Source organism: Ictalurus punctatus, chromosome 10 (assembly GCF_001660625.3).
Source record: "Ictalurus punctatus breed USDA103 chromosome 10, Coco_2.0, whole genome shotgun sequence".
Taxonomy (NCBI): domain Eukaryota; kingdom Metazoa; phylum Chordata; class Actinopteri; order Siluriformes; family Ictaluridae; genus Ictalurus; species Ictalurus punctatus.
In genome coordinates, this window is record NC_030425.2 from 12,333,399 (window position 1) to 12,350,000 (window position 16,602).

Consider the following 16,602-nt stretch of genomic DNA (forward strand, 5'->3'; position numbering starts at 1 on the left):
CTTAATACTGATTTTAAAAAAATTACACTCTGATAATTGTTCTCCTGAATGGGATTCTTTGGAAATCATCATGAGCGTTACATAAACTGTAGTTACCCAGTTCCTTATCTGAGGCCACTCTCCTGCGCCGTCCCAAACCGGATGCTACTATACTAAATATCGTGGCAAAACTACAGACTACCAGACGTTACCTCAGGCTGCGTACTATTTAGTAGGGTAGTGCGCGGTTTGGGACGGAGCCTCTCTCGGTTTCTGTGGCCAGTCCTCCCCTCCCCCACTCTGTGTGACGATCCCAGACTCCTCTCTCCCCCCCCCTTCCCTCTGCAAACCCTAGGAAGCTTTATGAATCACGCAGGGAGGGAGAAGAGGCCACTCCACTGGCCGTGTTCACATTTAACTGCGAAATAAACAGTAATAATGCAAATGCGTTCGTGTTGTGTAAATCCTCTAAACAGGACACCCTTCTACAGTCCACTAACACTGCGCTTAATGCACTAGTATTGTGAGTTAGTAGACAGTGCAATTCTCTGTTTATAGTCTCAGAATTTATCCACATCCAACAGACAAAGTTTTATCCAAACGTCTAACTTAACAAGTGCAAAAGGATTAGATTTTGTATCATTACTAAACGTTTTAAAAGTAAAAGCATTCAACTGCTGGTCTTGTTTTAAAGAAGGTTTTAACCCGTACTGAAATTTCAGCGCAGGAGGCAACGTTAACCAGAGCAACAAAACCATATCTCAAGCCCCTTCACACAGCCTCACTGGAGCACACCGCGGGCGTCACGAAAACGGGCGGGGCTTGACTGAACAAACACTTTTTATTGGATGTCTTTGCCGTCCATTACGTCCCTTCGTTCTCTCATTGGCTACTCATTTGCGGGTTTATCTCTCCATCGCGTGCTGCTCCTGTAGTATCACAGCTTATTATCCTACCATATACGTCCGCCAAAACATATAGTTCGCAGTGGTAATTCTTCTACTTTACACTGACTGCACGGTGTCTCTCGCAGGACGCATCTTAAATCCTTATTTCGCGCTTTCTGCCTGCTATATGTGTTTCTCACTTCTTCGAACGAGGCGGCACAACTGTATTCTCCTCTGGGCATTTTGAAACTGGACACCGCTGGCGCTGAGGCCCCCTCTTTTCCATGCGGAGGAATACGTTGTTGCTGCTGACAATGTGGATGGAGGAGCTTTAAGATGTCTACTAGAAGAATGAATCCATCTCAGTTGTAGCAACAAAAAAAGGGAAGTCGTGTGGCAGGCAGAGAGCGGTTGTTTGGATATTGACCGGCTACTTTGTATACTTTGTATTTACAACGCGGATTGCTTTACAGAAGGATGAAGTGCAAATAGGAGACGTTTTATGGTGATCCAACGCTTTTCATGCGCCGAGGTTCAAATCGTGCCCAAGTTTTGTTTTTGTTTTTTTTCCCTCCTATGAGACTCAGCCTTTCTTTATAACCGCTGGATGTGAAGCATCTCATCAAGAGAGGTAACATCCTGCATTTTACTCTTTGCGGCTAAATCTTTCGTTTCTTTTGTCGAACAGTCCAGTGTAAGTAGGCTGTGTGTGTGTGTGTGTGTGTGTGTGTGTGTGTGTTAGTCAGTCATGAAGTCACTTATTGTTGTGTTGAACTTCCATTTCCTCTGTAATGGGTCTGAGGAATACGGGGTGAAAGGAGCACCTCTGGAAAGGAGAGATGAAGTTTTGTGTCTGATAAATAATATGACTTCCGATCAAATCTACTGCAACTCTTATGGGTTTTTTTAAATCAGTATAATGATTTAGGAGTCAACTTTGTTTGACTAGTATCCGATTTGCTGAACTGGGGCTGTCCATGCAAATCATTTGTTAGCGTTTTCAACATGCTTAATTTGTCGAGTAAACCAAGTTCAATTGGGCTGAACGCTTACGGATAGAGACTCTCTCTCTCTCTCTCTCTCTCTCTCTCTCTCTCTCTCTCTCTCTCTCTCTTTCTCTCTCAAACAGCGGTGGTGAAATTACTCGGGCTGTAGTTGCACGTTTGGCAGGAAATTCCTCATGTCCCCCCACCCCCACTATACAGCCCGAGTAATTTAACCACCAGCCCCACTGTCTCACTCCCAGACATTTCTCCCAGTAAAAGTTGACATCTTTCCTCCAGTTATTTTGGCTTTTTTTTTAAAACTCTAATATGTTTTTTTTCTTTTCATAAATAATAGTCTGCTTGGGTTATTTTCCCCCCACTCAGTCCGTGTTTATAAATAAAATACTTTTAAGAAATGAACCATTGACTGTGACTGTTGGTCATTTCTCAGTTTTTGTTATGTCCAGGATGTAGCATATGATGTCGAGCAAAAAAAAAAAAAAAAAAAAAAACACAACTCAATAACAACACAACTTGATGTCCTCTTTGCTGTTGGGAATGGTAGAATAAGTTTATTCCTGTTTGTAAATATTTGCTTTATTATAGTACGGGAAATATTACTAGTTAAATATATCACCACATTAAGAAATACCTCTTAGGTGAGGCAACAGTTTAATGATCTGGATGTTGTTGTTGTTGTTGTTGTTGTTGTTTTCTTCATTTCTTCTGCCTGTTTTGCGAATGTCCTTGCTATTATGTGTTTAAGCTGTGTCCCAGATCTCCTACTAAATAACAGGTCGTGTCAAACTAGCACACGGCTGAAGCACTAAGCAGTATGTCAACATAGTGCACCACAACAGGTTGCATAGCCTGCTATTGTACTGAGTAGTACAGCAGAAATGGTCACATAGTACCATGCCAAGTAGTGCAGTTTTGTTTGTTTGTTTTTGGTTTTAAGTTGCTAACGTGTGAATAAAGGATGATGAGGAGAACTTGATCTCAAATTGATGGAGCCTTCCTCCTCATATCCTCGTGCCTGACTGTCAGGAGGAATATTGTACATCTTTTTGGCTTTTCTTTCATTCTGTTAATTGTCAGTCCTTGGTTGTGTCCAGCGCTGTTTCATAAATCCATTGAAAAACAAAACGAGAACCGTTTGTGTGTTGGACCAGTACTTAATTCCTACACAAAGACATGTCCGTTTTGTGTGAAAGTTGACGCAGAGGGGTTGCAGAAGGCCTAATTGAACACTGAGGAAATACCAGAGTGTGGAAAACACTGAAACTTAAGTGGTCAGTTGAAAGACTTCTGTTGGTGTGTGAGATTATGACTTGACTGCTCTGATCGATTACGTGGTCGAATATTTAATCGGAATATCGCTTTGCTATAGCACACGAGTTCATGTTGACCCTGGGCAGATTCTTTCAAATCAGCTTAGACTTTCTTTCAAGGCAAGGCCGGAGTTGTCATCCTGAAAATGAGATTGCATCAGGGTGGGGCAAGACTGTTCTGGACTTCTTAGTTTGACTTGTGTGCATTAATTTCATCTGTCAATAATTATGCTAATTGTCCTTCTAATTTATTGCTTTGGTCTAAGACGCTTTGCTAGATGTTCCCAGTTGACGTGTTTGCATTGCAGAAGCAAACCAATAGCATGAGTTTTCATTTTCGTTTCGCTCACGTCAGTTAAAACTTTCTCTTGCAGGGCTCTTTAAAGACAGCGGGGCATGAACGATCAGCAGGGCCACAGAATGGCGGTCGAAACAGATAAGGAACTCAGCGACCTCTTGGATTTTAGTGCGGTAAGAAAAAGAACGGGTGAATATGTGTGTGGGGGTGGGGCCACGAGGGGATTGGGGGTTGAGGCGGCGTGGAGTTTAGTTTGGTTGAGGTAACACTGGAGAAGTTCATTACTTGCTTGTGATCTTTTGTTGAAATGTGCATCGATTGTGTGAATGTGAGCCATATTTTAGAGTTTGAAAAGCTTGTACGCGAGTGACTCCTCCATGTCGTGTGTGTGTAGCGAGGAAATAAATGTCACATTGCGATGGTTCCTTTCATTTTACTTCTGAGTCCATGACTGCAATCATCTCGGCACATGCTTTTGTTGTACAGAGTGTACCTTCTAGGTTCTGGTACCCGAAGACATTGCAGCATATTGTGCAAACATTCACTGTCAACTTTGCCTCTAGCCATAAGTGATATTTGTGTGTCATCACAAGAATTTGGTGAACACTGTGTTATGCTTACATTGTACTCAATCAGCAAACAGCGGTTTGTCATTTTAATGATTTCGCTCTGGTTGTTAAGTCTATCACCTTCCTTTTTTGTGTGACAACTTATGCGGCTTAAACATTTTATACTTCACTAGAATAAAGTGATGGTTGGTCGCCATGTCAATATGGAGGCTGTTAAAAAAGCTAGCTGCTATAACAATTACATTCATCTTTTGATTGTCTGCTCCTTATTTCTTTAATTTTCTGGTACTATCAGAATATGCCATATGTTTTCTTTACAAACATTCTGTTTTATTCTAGTAATTTTGATTGAGATTTATAGTCTACATAAATTAGGTTCTTTTGGGATCTTTCATCCGGTTTGCTGTAGGCTCTATTTGTACAAAAGCCAGGATGGGTTTGTAGTTCAATTTTATTGTTTTTATTTATTTATTTATTTATTTTTACTAGTAATATTATAACGTTCCTTAATATTGCAGGTATGGGGATATATAAACAAACAAAAACAAAAAAACCCAAAAAACACATCCCACTCACTTTTTATTAAGAATATAAAAGCAGTTATGTGCAATATCCAAACAGTACATTATAAAAGTTTCTAGCCTTAATCATTCTGACATGGCATTAATTACATTTGGGGCTGTCCCTTTTGATTGGCTCAGTTCCTGTCATATTTATATGATGTCAAAATAAAGTATCGCCCCTAAACGGTGTAGAAAAGCTTAAAGAATGTGGACCGTGAAAGCTCTTTATTCTCCGTGCTGTGTAGGGCTGAAGCAATTTTTTCCACAGTAGGAAGAAAAAAAGTTCAAGCATGCCACGGATAGGTCACCATGTTGGTGTTTCCAGAAACTTTGATTTAATTGATTTGCTCCAGGGTGCTATGTCTATGATCCAGACAAGAGCAAAGGCTATGAAATGAATACCTGTCCATCTAAGCTGAAGTCTATTTGGAGTGCTGGTGTAGAAGTTACCCTTTAAAATAAATAAATAAATTTCACCAAAGGTTTTATATGGTGTATTAAAGGTGTAAAATTGCCATTCCTATGCTGATTGTAATATTAATCTAATGATGTGGTAATAGTCATGTATGCGTGTATATGATGTGTGTAGAAGGAAAAAGGTGTTTAAGCGCTTAAGTTAAGCAGTTATCTTGTGAAATATTTTTTATCGACGAAGTTGTCATCATAGACATGGTGGCTGCGAGGCTGTGATTGCATTGATGTATTTAACGTTGTGACAGTATAGCTTAGAAACCATGATTATGACTCCAGGACCTTAACTATAACTTTGTGTTTAATATATGTGATGTTTTGATAAGACGGTCTTTCTTTATTCTGATGAAGATATGTACTACTACATGCCTTATTGCATGCTGTAATGTTTTTTTGTTTTGTTTTTTCTGTGTCCTTCCTTTGCTCTAGATGTTTGCGCCCCCTGTGGCCAACGGGAAGACTCGACCAACCACGCTTGCCAGCAGTCAGTTTGGTGGCTCGGGTAAGTTTTCTTTTATTACCAGTATGAATATAATAATTTTCTGTGATATTGTTACTACATCACATATTAGTTAATGCATTGACCTGCTGGTCTCTTAAATAACTTAACGTTAAAAGATCACGTTATGGATTGCTTGATTTTTGTTTGTTTGGCCAACTTTACTCTCCACTTTTGACACCAGCACCGTATCATGTGATTCAGCCCGTTTACAGCTTTGTTAAAAGCTTGGTGCATTTCTCTCAGTTTTTTTTCTCAGGCCTGTGTTCTTTTCTCCCCATCAACACACCAAACATCTCCCTGAATGAGAACAATCTGAGAACAAAGGGTTAAATGGAGGTCTCTAAACGATTCCCCCACCCCACAGCATAAAACATTCCTCCCCCGAACAACAGAACACTTTCTCCCCCTGCCGACTTGCAGGAAACGACTCTGCACTGAAACAAAGCTTCATCCATGCCCCCCTACCATCTCAAGAGCTCCACGGCAGCCCAGCATGAAGATCGCAAAGTACACGCTGAGAAAGATCGCTGACGTCTTTCTCAAATTTACACAGCACTTATCTAACAATTAGAAAACAAACCCTCTAATTCATGATCTGGTCAGTCGCCTGTTAAAATAATGTAGCTGCATGAATATGTCCAGGCTTGAGAAGAGTGCTGTTTCTAGGTCAGTTTTGTGTTTTTATGTCCAAGTGGACATCTGATCCTAGATCAACCCACTTTTGATGAGATGTTTACTAACCTTGAGTGGGTGGTAGCGGATCTCCGTTTAATTCATTGAGCTCTATAGAAGAGGATATAACATCCGTCTGTAAAAATGACCAATAGAGCTTTCGAGTTAAAAAATTTTAAATAATTAAAATTCAAGAATTTCACCCTGAATGAAAAGGCAAAGGCCATCCATGCTGTGTCTGTTTCTTAAGACAAAAGTACTCAGAAGGGTGCTAATTGCATTAAAGCCACCCTCTCACCACTCTCTCACTTTGCTGGTGTGTATCTGGACACCCGTGTTTGCGGGAGAACTCTGGCCGAGTGGACTCCAGCGGCCGTCGTCTCGCTCACCTCCACAGCTGCCTGTCTCGTCACCCAGTATGCACAGTGTAAAGACAGGACACCGCCCGTTTCCCTCTTGCTCGCACCTTTCCAGCCTAACACACGCTCACCTTAAATCAAAGCTTCTACTGTTCTGCTCGCATGGTTTTGGATTTAGAGTGTGATTTCTGTTTGTAAGCCTCTGCCTCTAAATCTGGGATTTAATGTGTCCTGATTGCTTAGGTATAATATTTTGGTCTTCACTGTTAGCAGAGGTGTTTTGAGTGTTTCTCTGATTCTAAAACTCCCTCCTCAAGCTGTTACCAAATCTATTAAGATTACCAGGAAGGATGTGAACCTATTTACTGCTTATTGAAACTGGAACTGAAAAAGACTGCACTTCATTTAATTTCATTCATTTAAAGCCTGCATTGCATGAGTGTGAAAACCGCAAGCATCGTGAAGTGTATTGTACCGACACAGGTTTTTAAACTTCATTGGAGGTCTATAGAGCTGTCAAGGATCTGTCATAGATGCAAGTGAAAGCCTAAATCAAGTCCCTGCAATGATCACCCTACATGTAGCACCTCGTACTCCCTCTGAATGACTTTCCCTGCTTTCATGTTCCCACCTTAAACTATTTTATACACCGTATTCTTTCACACGGCCAGTCGGTGCCCACTTCATTTGCCATGCCGCCTGCGTAGGCTTCATAGATCACGTCTGTCAGCGTGGATGTCGCTATTTGCACTGCTTTGTTAGCTTCATCACTCATGCTCAGCCTTCAGCCGCTGCGATCGCCGAAGCCCCCTCTTCCCTCAAAAGGGGAATATGAATATTCATAAAGCGACTGCATTAATATGCACAATTATGCAAATCAGCATGCAATTAAGCTGTGTGTCTCCCGAGAGCTTGGCGAGCATTAAGGCATAAAACAGGGAGAGAAAGGAGAGGGTTAGATGAAAATTAGGCTCTGTATGCTTTCATAAATTCTTTCAGAGTGGTTTTGAAAACAGATGCTGTATATGTCTTCTTATATACGAAACGGGTTGCAGTTACCCCAAAAAACGACTGCATAGCTGTGTGCCATGCGCAGAAATGTCTTTTCTATTCTTTCCATTGAATGTCTTTGATCTGTTGTTTTTTCCTTCTCCATTTTACATAATTTCATTCTAATGAGCTCCTAATGAACGGACGCTCTCTTCATAGTCCTGGTTATTAATCCTTGCTGAATGACATGGGCTAGCCTATTAGGGCTGTTTGACGCCCCAGGATGAGATCCCCATAACTTTAGCCTTTGAGGCTGCAGCTTCTGTAATCGGAGATTCACAAACCAAATGTTAAAAGAAGCCCATGTGAATAAGCACAGAAGGAACTTAATTTTTTTTTTCCCCCCTACTTGAATCTGTTGAGCTTCTCTTTGCCGTCTGTCACTAACTTTCCTGGCATCTTGTGTATTGCAGGATTGGATGAGCGCAGCGGTTCCAGTCCCTGGGCTGCTGGGGAGCAGGGCAGCCCTTCATTCAATCATGGACGGGTATGCAAGAGACGGGGTTGTTGCGAAATGGCGGGATCTAATAGATTGTTGTTATTATTATTGTTATTATTATTATTATTATTATTTCTTTCTGGAAATAGTTCGTAATTAATTATTATTATTATTATTATTATTATTATTTAAGAGTTACAGCGAGGGGTCACACTACAGTGAGCATGATGGGCTTTCTTCACCATTCCTCAGCTCTGGGATTGGCGGTGGGTTTTACTTTTTTCTTCTGAGCGTCTTTGTGTCTCTGTCTCTCTAAATATGTGTCTGTCTGTGAGATGCTGAGGCTGCCGAGGCTGAAATTCTCCCTTGAGTTTTGACCAACAGTGCCTCTTTGTAGCTGAGCAAGGCTCCTACTTTCGGGGGAGGGTCTGACTCATAACTTTCATCCACTGGCATTGGATTTTTTTTTTTTTTTTTTTGCTGTTCTTTAAAAAAAAAAAAATCAGTATTAAGGGGTTTACTTCATTTACTAACTTGTCATAACATGTAATGCCATAGTATAATGAAAAATTATTGACTCTGTGTGTTTTAGTCAATGTATTGCATGGTCACTGACAAAGTACTTTTTTTTTTTGCATACAGGAAAGAATGAAAGGGGACCTTATCCTTCATTTGGTGCCCAGGTAAGATGAAGGGGGGGAAAAAAAGTGGTGCTATTCTGGAAAAACCCACCTTGACACTCTCTGATCTGAACTTTGCTTTTACGTGGTTGATAAAGAGTAGAGTAAATATTTCTCTGTGGTCTGCTCTGTTCTGTCTGTGTAGCAAGGGTTCCTGCCTTCAGACATTGTGATGGCCAATGCTGATGCCATGTCTCCCTCAGGCCTGAAGTCTGGTTCTCAGTTTTACCCAACCTTCTCCAACAACCCCCGGAGACGCCCACCAGATGGAAACATTGGTAAGAGAAATATTAATGTAGCAAAACTGTGAACTCTGAAAACATGTAACTCTGTGAGCGAATTCTGCTGACAGTTCTGGGACCTTTCTTCTCTTTTCAGACACCCAACCAAAAAAGATTAGGAAGCCACCAGGACTGCCATCTTCTGTAAGTACAGGCATGTGAGCTACCTCCTGATTCCCCTTCCCCCTCCAGGTCTCAGTAAGCAAGTTCAGCATCAGTAGTTTTGTGACAGGAGTCATGCGCTTGCACTGTAACAAAGACTTGAGACCACTGTAAAAAAATTGCTCTGCAGTGTTGTATGGCTACAGCTCTCTTGTCTCTGTGGAGTCTGGATACATGAATATGTGCAAAAAATAGCAGGGCCGTCACACAGCTGTGCTCCGTAAGCTGTGAACATGCTTCAGCTAATTTGGGAAATGCTGAGGGGAAAAAAAAACACCAGGTCCAGGTGACTGGGGAATGAGCGCAGTATTGATATTATTAAGTCCAAAACCTTCTAGGATTCCCAGCACTCGTCTGCTTTGATGTATATGTTGGCCAAGATTAGTAAATAAGACTTTTGCCAGAGACTGCTGGCACACCCGGGGTGGAAAACGTCCATGTTGTGAAGAAACATATTTAAACAAGTCATTGCTATAGAAATGCACATCCAACAGTTTTGGACATGTTGCACAAACAGGAAACGGTGGAACGTCTGATGATTAAACTTCTTAAAAGGTATTTGGCGAAAGATTCTCTGGATACAGCTTAACTGATGGCCAGAATTTTATAAGTTTTAAGGCTTTGATAACGTCTGCTAATAATGTTAGGCTTGCGGTCCATTCAAAGAGTAGTTGTTTTGTCTTGGTCCTAAGCCAAATGAGCTTACCACGTGCCCTCCAGACGCACATAACGCACCCCTCCCCCACCCCTTACACTAGCCTCCTATCGACTAGTGCCTGACCACACAACAATGTCCTTCCCGCTTCATGCTGGTACTAGAACCGAGTCCCCCTTCTGTGCCCCATTTATTTGTTCCTTTCATTTTCTTCTCTCTCTTTGTCTCACTAACCTGTCTTTGCTCAGATTAATAGCTGCTGATGATCCTGAGTTGCACCCCCGCCTTTTTTTTGTAGCACTCCTGTTCTGTGCTGCAGTGGTAAGGCTCGGTCTGCTAGGTAACTTCCTGTTGCCCAACACCCTCTCCGCCAACAACATGGGCCACTCTCCTTTACTACCTTAAAGCCTGCGCTGACTTTTCTAAGGTTCTTAGTACAATGTGTGGCTCTTTTTGGCTTTATATTTGAAGGCTTGACATTTTAATGCATTGTTCTTTGTCTTATATGGCATAGGTTTTTTTTAATTTATTTATTTATTTATAATTTGGATTGCAGTAAAATCAAAGGCTTAATTAGTTTGATTCATGCTATGTATCAAACATAAACATTGTTTCTAACGACACTTTTCTTTTGAGTTTTTTCGGTGGCAAAGGCTGTATCTCATTTTGCCTTTGCAGGCTCTCATCTCTAGCTACCATGTGACCAGCCAGTCTATTTTTTTCCACTTTCCCCCCCCTTCCTTCTGCAAGACCTCTCCCCTTGTCACTTCTCACCACCTCCCCCCCCTTACTCCTCTCTTCTCCCTCCCTCTCTCTCTCTCCCTCCTTTCCTCCCTCCCTCCCTCTCCTCTCCTCTCTTCTCTTCTCTTCTCTTCAGCCCAGCTGCCTGTGGAGTTGGACAGGCTCCAGGAGCAGGCAGATGGCTCTGTAATTAGAAGTGCATCTCTCCGTTCCCTTCCCACTTCTCCCAGTTAAATCAAATTACAGGAAAAAGAGAAATATCAGTTTGCTGGATTTGTCAATTCTCCACTGGGCTCCAAAATACTTTCCCCCCGGTATTCGCATGTGCACAGAGTTTCATACAAATCACACATGGTAAAAGTATAAGGTTCCCATTATGTAAGAGAATGTGATATGCGGTTGTTTGCGTGTGGTGTACTGACGAAATACAAATCAGCATCTTGAGCTGAAAATGTCTTTATCCCCAAATTGCCAGTGTTTTTGGGTTCTGCTATGTTGATTTCATGATTCATTTATTCGTTATTTCGAATTATTCTGGTCTGGTCAGTTGAAGGGCGGAAAATGCCACTTCAAAATGGTTCTGTAGACACGGAGAACGCGTCGCTTGATCCTGTAGAGGAATAAATCCCGAAGGTGCTTGACTTGATCTGGATGAGGCTTTTAGAGATGCCCTTTTGTATGCGCCCACCCTCTCTTGCTTTTGGCTCATGGGAGAGAGCAAGAGGATGCACAGACTGTGCCGCGACATGGCTGTGGCACCTTTCCCAGCATGCTGTGTTCTGAGTCCCTGTCACTTTATCTGAGGGAGCACTGTGGAAACACTTGCACACGTCATTTGCCCAATATATAAATTAATAAAGAAAATAAATAGTTCTGAGAGCACTTGACAAACTCTTTGGGCCCTTTTTCGGTTCTCTCGAGTACTGAATAGCTGAAGCATGCACAGCTGTGCACATATTGCTGTTTAGGTCGTTATTTCATTGTTCCCTTAAGTGCAGATGCAGTATTGTTGCTTCAGTATGTGGTTTTATTTTGGGCCAGGTGTATGCCTCCACGTCCGGTGATGAGTATCCTCGGGACACCGCTGGATATCCAGGCTCCAAACCCGGTCCTGTGTACCCCGGCTCCTTCTACATGCAAGGTGTGTGAATTTCAACATGGACTGGGTTCATGGAATTCTAATATGTACCATTTTTCAAGCGGATATTTACAAATATGAGTTTATCTATTGCTTATTAATTATATTTAATTTAGTCTCATACTATAGTATAAAATAAAATAATAATATAAATATATATATTTTTATTCTCCTGCTAATAGAGGGTCTGCAGCCTTCCTCTGACCCCTGGGCGTCTTCTGGGCCTCTGGGCCAGTCAGGCTATTCGGCCATGCTGGGCAACTCGCCCCACATCAGCCAGCCAGGCTCCTTCACTGCCATCAATCCACAGGACAGGATGGTGAGTCCCTCACTGGTCCATTACCCTGCTCAGCCTGAGCCATTAAAGCAAGCAGTTTGGTTTCATGCTTTTGTTCTCTGTGATTGCTGGCAGAATTAAATATGTTCTGCTCTTATAAGCATTCGCATCTTCCAAGAGAATCTGGATAATGAAGTCAATAATTTTGTCATATGCTATCATAAGCATCAACAGTATTTCCAGTTTATACTGGTTTTCAGGAAAACAACCTTTCATCCAATGCAGTAATTTCATAGAAATTATTCAGATAATACTAATTATGTTTCTGTTCATTGTTGTAGTGTTATATATAAGAAAGCCATTAACATTGATGCATTACTACTAAGTGACCCCGTGCAATAAATATCATGCGATCATGTCGTTTCAGAAGCGCCAGCCGCTCCCTCTCTCCCCACAAAACTACCCTCTCCACGGCGCTGACGTCAATGGCTTCCATTCAGGCTCGGGAACATACAACCACACATCGTCCGTTAATGGTGCAGACAGCATTATGGGTGTGAAATCATTCATATGTCTTGGGTTTAAGTCACAGATTTTACTATGCCTGTTTGACCTGTTTAAAGATTCTTATTTGATGTATGAAGCTGTCATGGGTATGACTTTTTGAGTGTGTGTATATTAAGAAGATATGTATATTATATGATCTATATGTATATTAAATGATTTGGTGTGAGCTGTAGCTTTATCCTGAACATGGAGAAGAAGAAATGGTCAATATATTTTTGTTGTCAGAATACACAACCCCCCCCTTTTTCTTTTTTTTTTTCTTTTTTTTTAATCCCCCCCCCCCCCCCCCCCCCCCCCCCCCCGCCATATCTAACATTAGCAAAGTTGGTAGGTTCTGTGGCTAAAAGTTTCTGGGTGTTGCATCTTCCTGTAATGATTTGCATATGGGATGTGTTTGCTTCAGAGCCACTGAATTTCTTTTTAGTGAAATCACAATTTAAACTCATGTAATGTTTAAAAAGATATTTAAAAAAAAAAAACAATTAGTATTTTTTTATCAAGAGAAAGTCTCTCTCTTTTAAAAAAGTGAATTAAACACTGTTAATGACCTAAACGCCAATCTTTATCATTACGACTAATTCATTGGAAAATCCGATTTTTGTATTCAGGGGCATATTAAATTGGGTTTAGCTATTATTATTATTATTATTATTATTATTATTATTATTATTATTATTTTAAAAACAGATTTTAAATGTACATATTTAGACATATACATATTGGGGTGGTGGTTTTTTTTTTAAAGGTTATAAACATGCCCCCCACCCCCCCTTTTTTTTTTCTTTCTCTCTCTCATACAGTCAGTAGAAGTTCAGCCACAGGCAGCTCAGGTGATGAGATTGGAAAAGCCCTAGCCTCGGTGAGTAGGGACTCATTAGTTTCTGCCCCTCAGGCTGTGTTTACAACTGACGATTTTACTGGTTTCACTGCTAGAGTATTTAAAGTATAATTACTAATTGTGTTGCATACTGCTGGAGATGCTATTGCTCATGCTAGCCACTTACCAATATACCTTTTTATATCATATTTGTGGTGGCTTAATCAAAATAACTGGGGACACTCACTATGTTCACTTGTCACAGATCTACCCTTCAGACCACAACAGTAACAATTTCCCCTCCACACCCTCCACGCCAGTTGGCTCGCCCCAGGGCATTGCAGGTATGTCACATATAACATTTTTCTAAACTCTGCCTCCACTGACTATCCGGTGTTGGTCACTTCTTGAAATGAAACTTCAAATTACCTTCTTTTACTACATATAGAATGTCGATGGGAAAGTGAGGTTAGAAGAAAAGCAGATATTAGAAGAGCACTTTGCTGCTGCGGTGTTTGTGAGCGTGTGCCTAGAATGTAAATGAGCTTCCCACTTCAAACATATACTTGGAGCACCCTCTGCTGTTCCTGAGTTGGTACTGCAAGGCAGTTGTTAGATATTCCTTGCTTGATTTCATGTTGACCCTCTATTGGGCAGGTGCTTCTCAGTGGCCAAGATCTGCTAGCCAAACCGCCCTCTCACCTAGCTATGAAGGTGGACTACATGCACTTGTGAGTATCAAGAACCTTTCTTGAACCTTACAAAATAGCCATATATTAAAAAGTAAATATCTGTGGACAGTAAAAGAAAATAAATAAATAAGTAGTATAATTGACTCGTTTAATGTTTTTAATGTGCTTATCTTTGGCTTTACTTTAACAGCAGAATAAAATGGAGGACCATCTAGAGGAGGCCATCCATGTGCTGCGCAGTCATGCAGTGGGGCAGGGCCCAGGCTCAAGTCTTGGTGGAGCCCACTCAGACGTTCACAGTCTGCTGAGTGCTGTGTCCGCGTCTATTCATAATGGAGCCCTGGGAAGCCTTGGCCAGGGCTTCCCGGGTGCTGGGCTGGCTCTGGGCAGCAGACATCCTGCCATGGTGAGTGTACCAATCACCTGGATTAACATTTGGTCATTCTGGCATTGGCACTGATCTGATGTGACGTCGAAAAGCAACACTGTATTCAATCTGGTTTTAGTTGTGCATAACTACCTCTAAAACAGTATTCGTAAACAATTAACACTTCTTGAGTGACTGATTGCAATTGTACAATGATAATGAGTCTTCATTGGTCACATATACATATGTCATAAAGCTGGGATCAGAGCGCAGGGTCAGCCATGATGCAGCGCCCCTGGAGCAGAGAGGGTTAAGGGCCTTGCTCAAGGGCCCAACAGTGGTAGCTTGGCAGTGCTGTGGCTTGAACCCTCGACCTTCCGATCAGTAACCTAGAGCCTTAACCGCCAAGCCGCCAATGGATTAATATTATTAACCCATTGCTAAATTAGAAATCAACTTTTAATAGAGAATTTGTCAGAGCATCCTTTAAAGGACAGATTCACCTTACACACTACAAGAGTTACATGCTAATTCAGTAGAGTTAGAAAATAAGTTTGTCTTTGAATCCATCACATCTGATATACAAATTTGTACAGGATGACAAGGTAACCAAAATTTTATAGCCACAGAGCCTGCATACAAAGCTAGGTGGCTATCTAACTTGGCTAATTTTAGTGATGAGCAGAACATTGGCTGTTGCGTTATATTTTATCAGCTTTGGCTATTGATAAATTGTTTAGAACAGTGGTTGTTAAAGTGGGGCCCAGGGACCCCCAGGGTTAAAGGTGCGAAGAATAGCCTAGGGATCCATAATTTTATATATTAAAATTTTTTTATTGTGCAGTGCAAACCATCCGATGGCAATTTAGTGCCAGGTTTAATAAAAAAATTGTAAAAAAAGATTACAAGAATGAAATCGCAATATTTTGAGAATTAAGTCGTAATTTCGACGTGAATGTGTTTGAAGTGATGTAGTCTATAAACAGGTCTGTGCCAGTGAACTTAGATTAGTTTAATGGTGGACCACTGTGGTGAAGTTGGATTGGACATTTGGAGCACATTCGAGATTCGCTCTTCTATTTCTCAAGAAATAAACCCACAAAAATGACTGTGTATTTTCTTGCTCTGGAGTGGACAGAAAACGAAGTGGAACTGAATAGATTTTGAATACTCATTTTGTCCTTTTTGTGTGTGTTATTTATTGAGAAATAGAGAGCGAATCTCGAATCTGCGAATGTCCAATATAAAACCAACTTTACCGTGGTGTATCTTTCACATTATTCTCAAAATATCATGACTTTATTCTCGTAAACTTTGTGTGTGTATGTATGTGTGTGTGTGTGTGTGTATATATATATATATATATATATATATATATATATATATATATATATATATATATATATATATATATATATATATAAAATAATGTGTGTGTGTGTATTTGTTTGCATGGCACTTAAACGCCATTGTTTTACCAAACTACAACCCATTATTATGAGACTGTTTATTACTGAGGTTTTAACAGGTGTTCTCCTGCTTGATTGGTCAGTTGGGTTTAATCTAAACCTTAACAGTATCAATTTGTTTCCAATAACAGTTTTAATAAAACTATACATTGTTGGTAGAAATAATAGAAAGCTCTATGTCTCCAATAAATAGCTAAAATGTTATTGTACCCATTTAAATAACGTTCATGAAATAACTCTGTTCTCAGAGGATTTTGTGGAATCTTTATTTATTTATTTATTTATTTATTTATTTATTTTTTAACTCTCTGTTAACTATTTGGCTAGGCAGCATTGCTATTTTCCCAAATAGGCCTTGCCACAGAGCAAGAAGATGGCAAGTGGCATAAAACATTACTCTGTATACTGGACACTTGTTACAATATCATGCTTTGATACTCGGCTTAGACCGTACATTAAAATGCACTTACAAACGCACGTGTTTGGCAACTTTTCTCTGTGTTGACCTGTGTTTGTCAGGGTGGAAGTCACCATGATGACCCTGCGTGCCTCCCTCCCAGCAGCAGCAGCCTATTACCAACGTCCCACGCCTCGGGCACCCCACAGCCTGCAGGAGCACCAGAGGGCTTCACTAGTCAGTAGCAACCAGA

General features: G+C 40.9%; 1 protein-coding gene across 5 annotated transcripts in view; it reads left to right on the top strand.

Annotated features, from left to right (window-relative positions):
- Positions 1 to 891: 891 nt before the first annotated feature.
- tcf3b (transcription factor 3b) overlaps positions 892 to 16,602 on the top strand; it is a 23,057-nt gene continuing 7,346 nt past the window's right edge. For 2 of the 5 annotated variants that reach the window (XM_053683019.1, XM_053683022.1), the window contains exons 1-16: positions 892 to 1,497; positions 3,558 to 3,654; positions 5,514 to 5,586; positions 8,081 to 8,154; positions 8,300 to 8,372; positions 8,749 to 8,789; positions 8,932 to 9,064; positions 9,165 to 9,211; positions 11,667 to 11,766; positions 11,946 to 12,082; positions 12,468 to 12,594; positions 13,408 to 13,466; positions 13,690 to 13,768; positions 14,082 to 14,155; positions 14,310 to 14,522; positions 16,472 to 16,586. In XM_053683019.1, the coding sequence (XP_053538994.1) occupies positions 3,580 to 3,654; positions 5,514 to 5,586; positions 8,081 to 8,154; positions 8,300 to 8,372; positions 8,749 to 8,789; positions 8,932 to 9,064; positions 9,165 to 9,211; positions 11,667 to 11,766; positions 11,946 to 12,082; positions 12,468 to 12,594; positions 13,408 to 13,466; positions 13,690 to 13,768; positions 14,082 to 14,155; positions 14,310 to 14,522; positions 16,472 to 16,586 (1,420 nt within the window). In that variant the 5' untranslated portion in view covers positions 892 to 1,497; positions 3,558 to 3,579. 5 annotated transcript variants of the gene reach the window in all.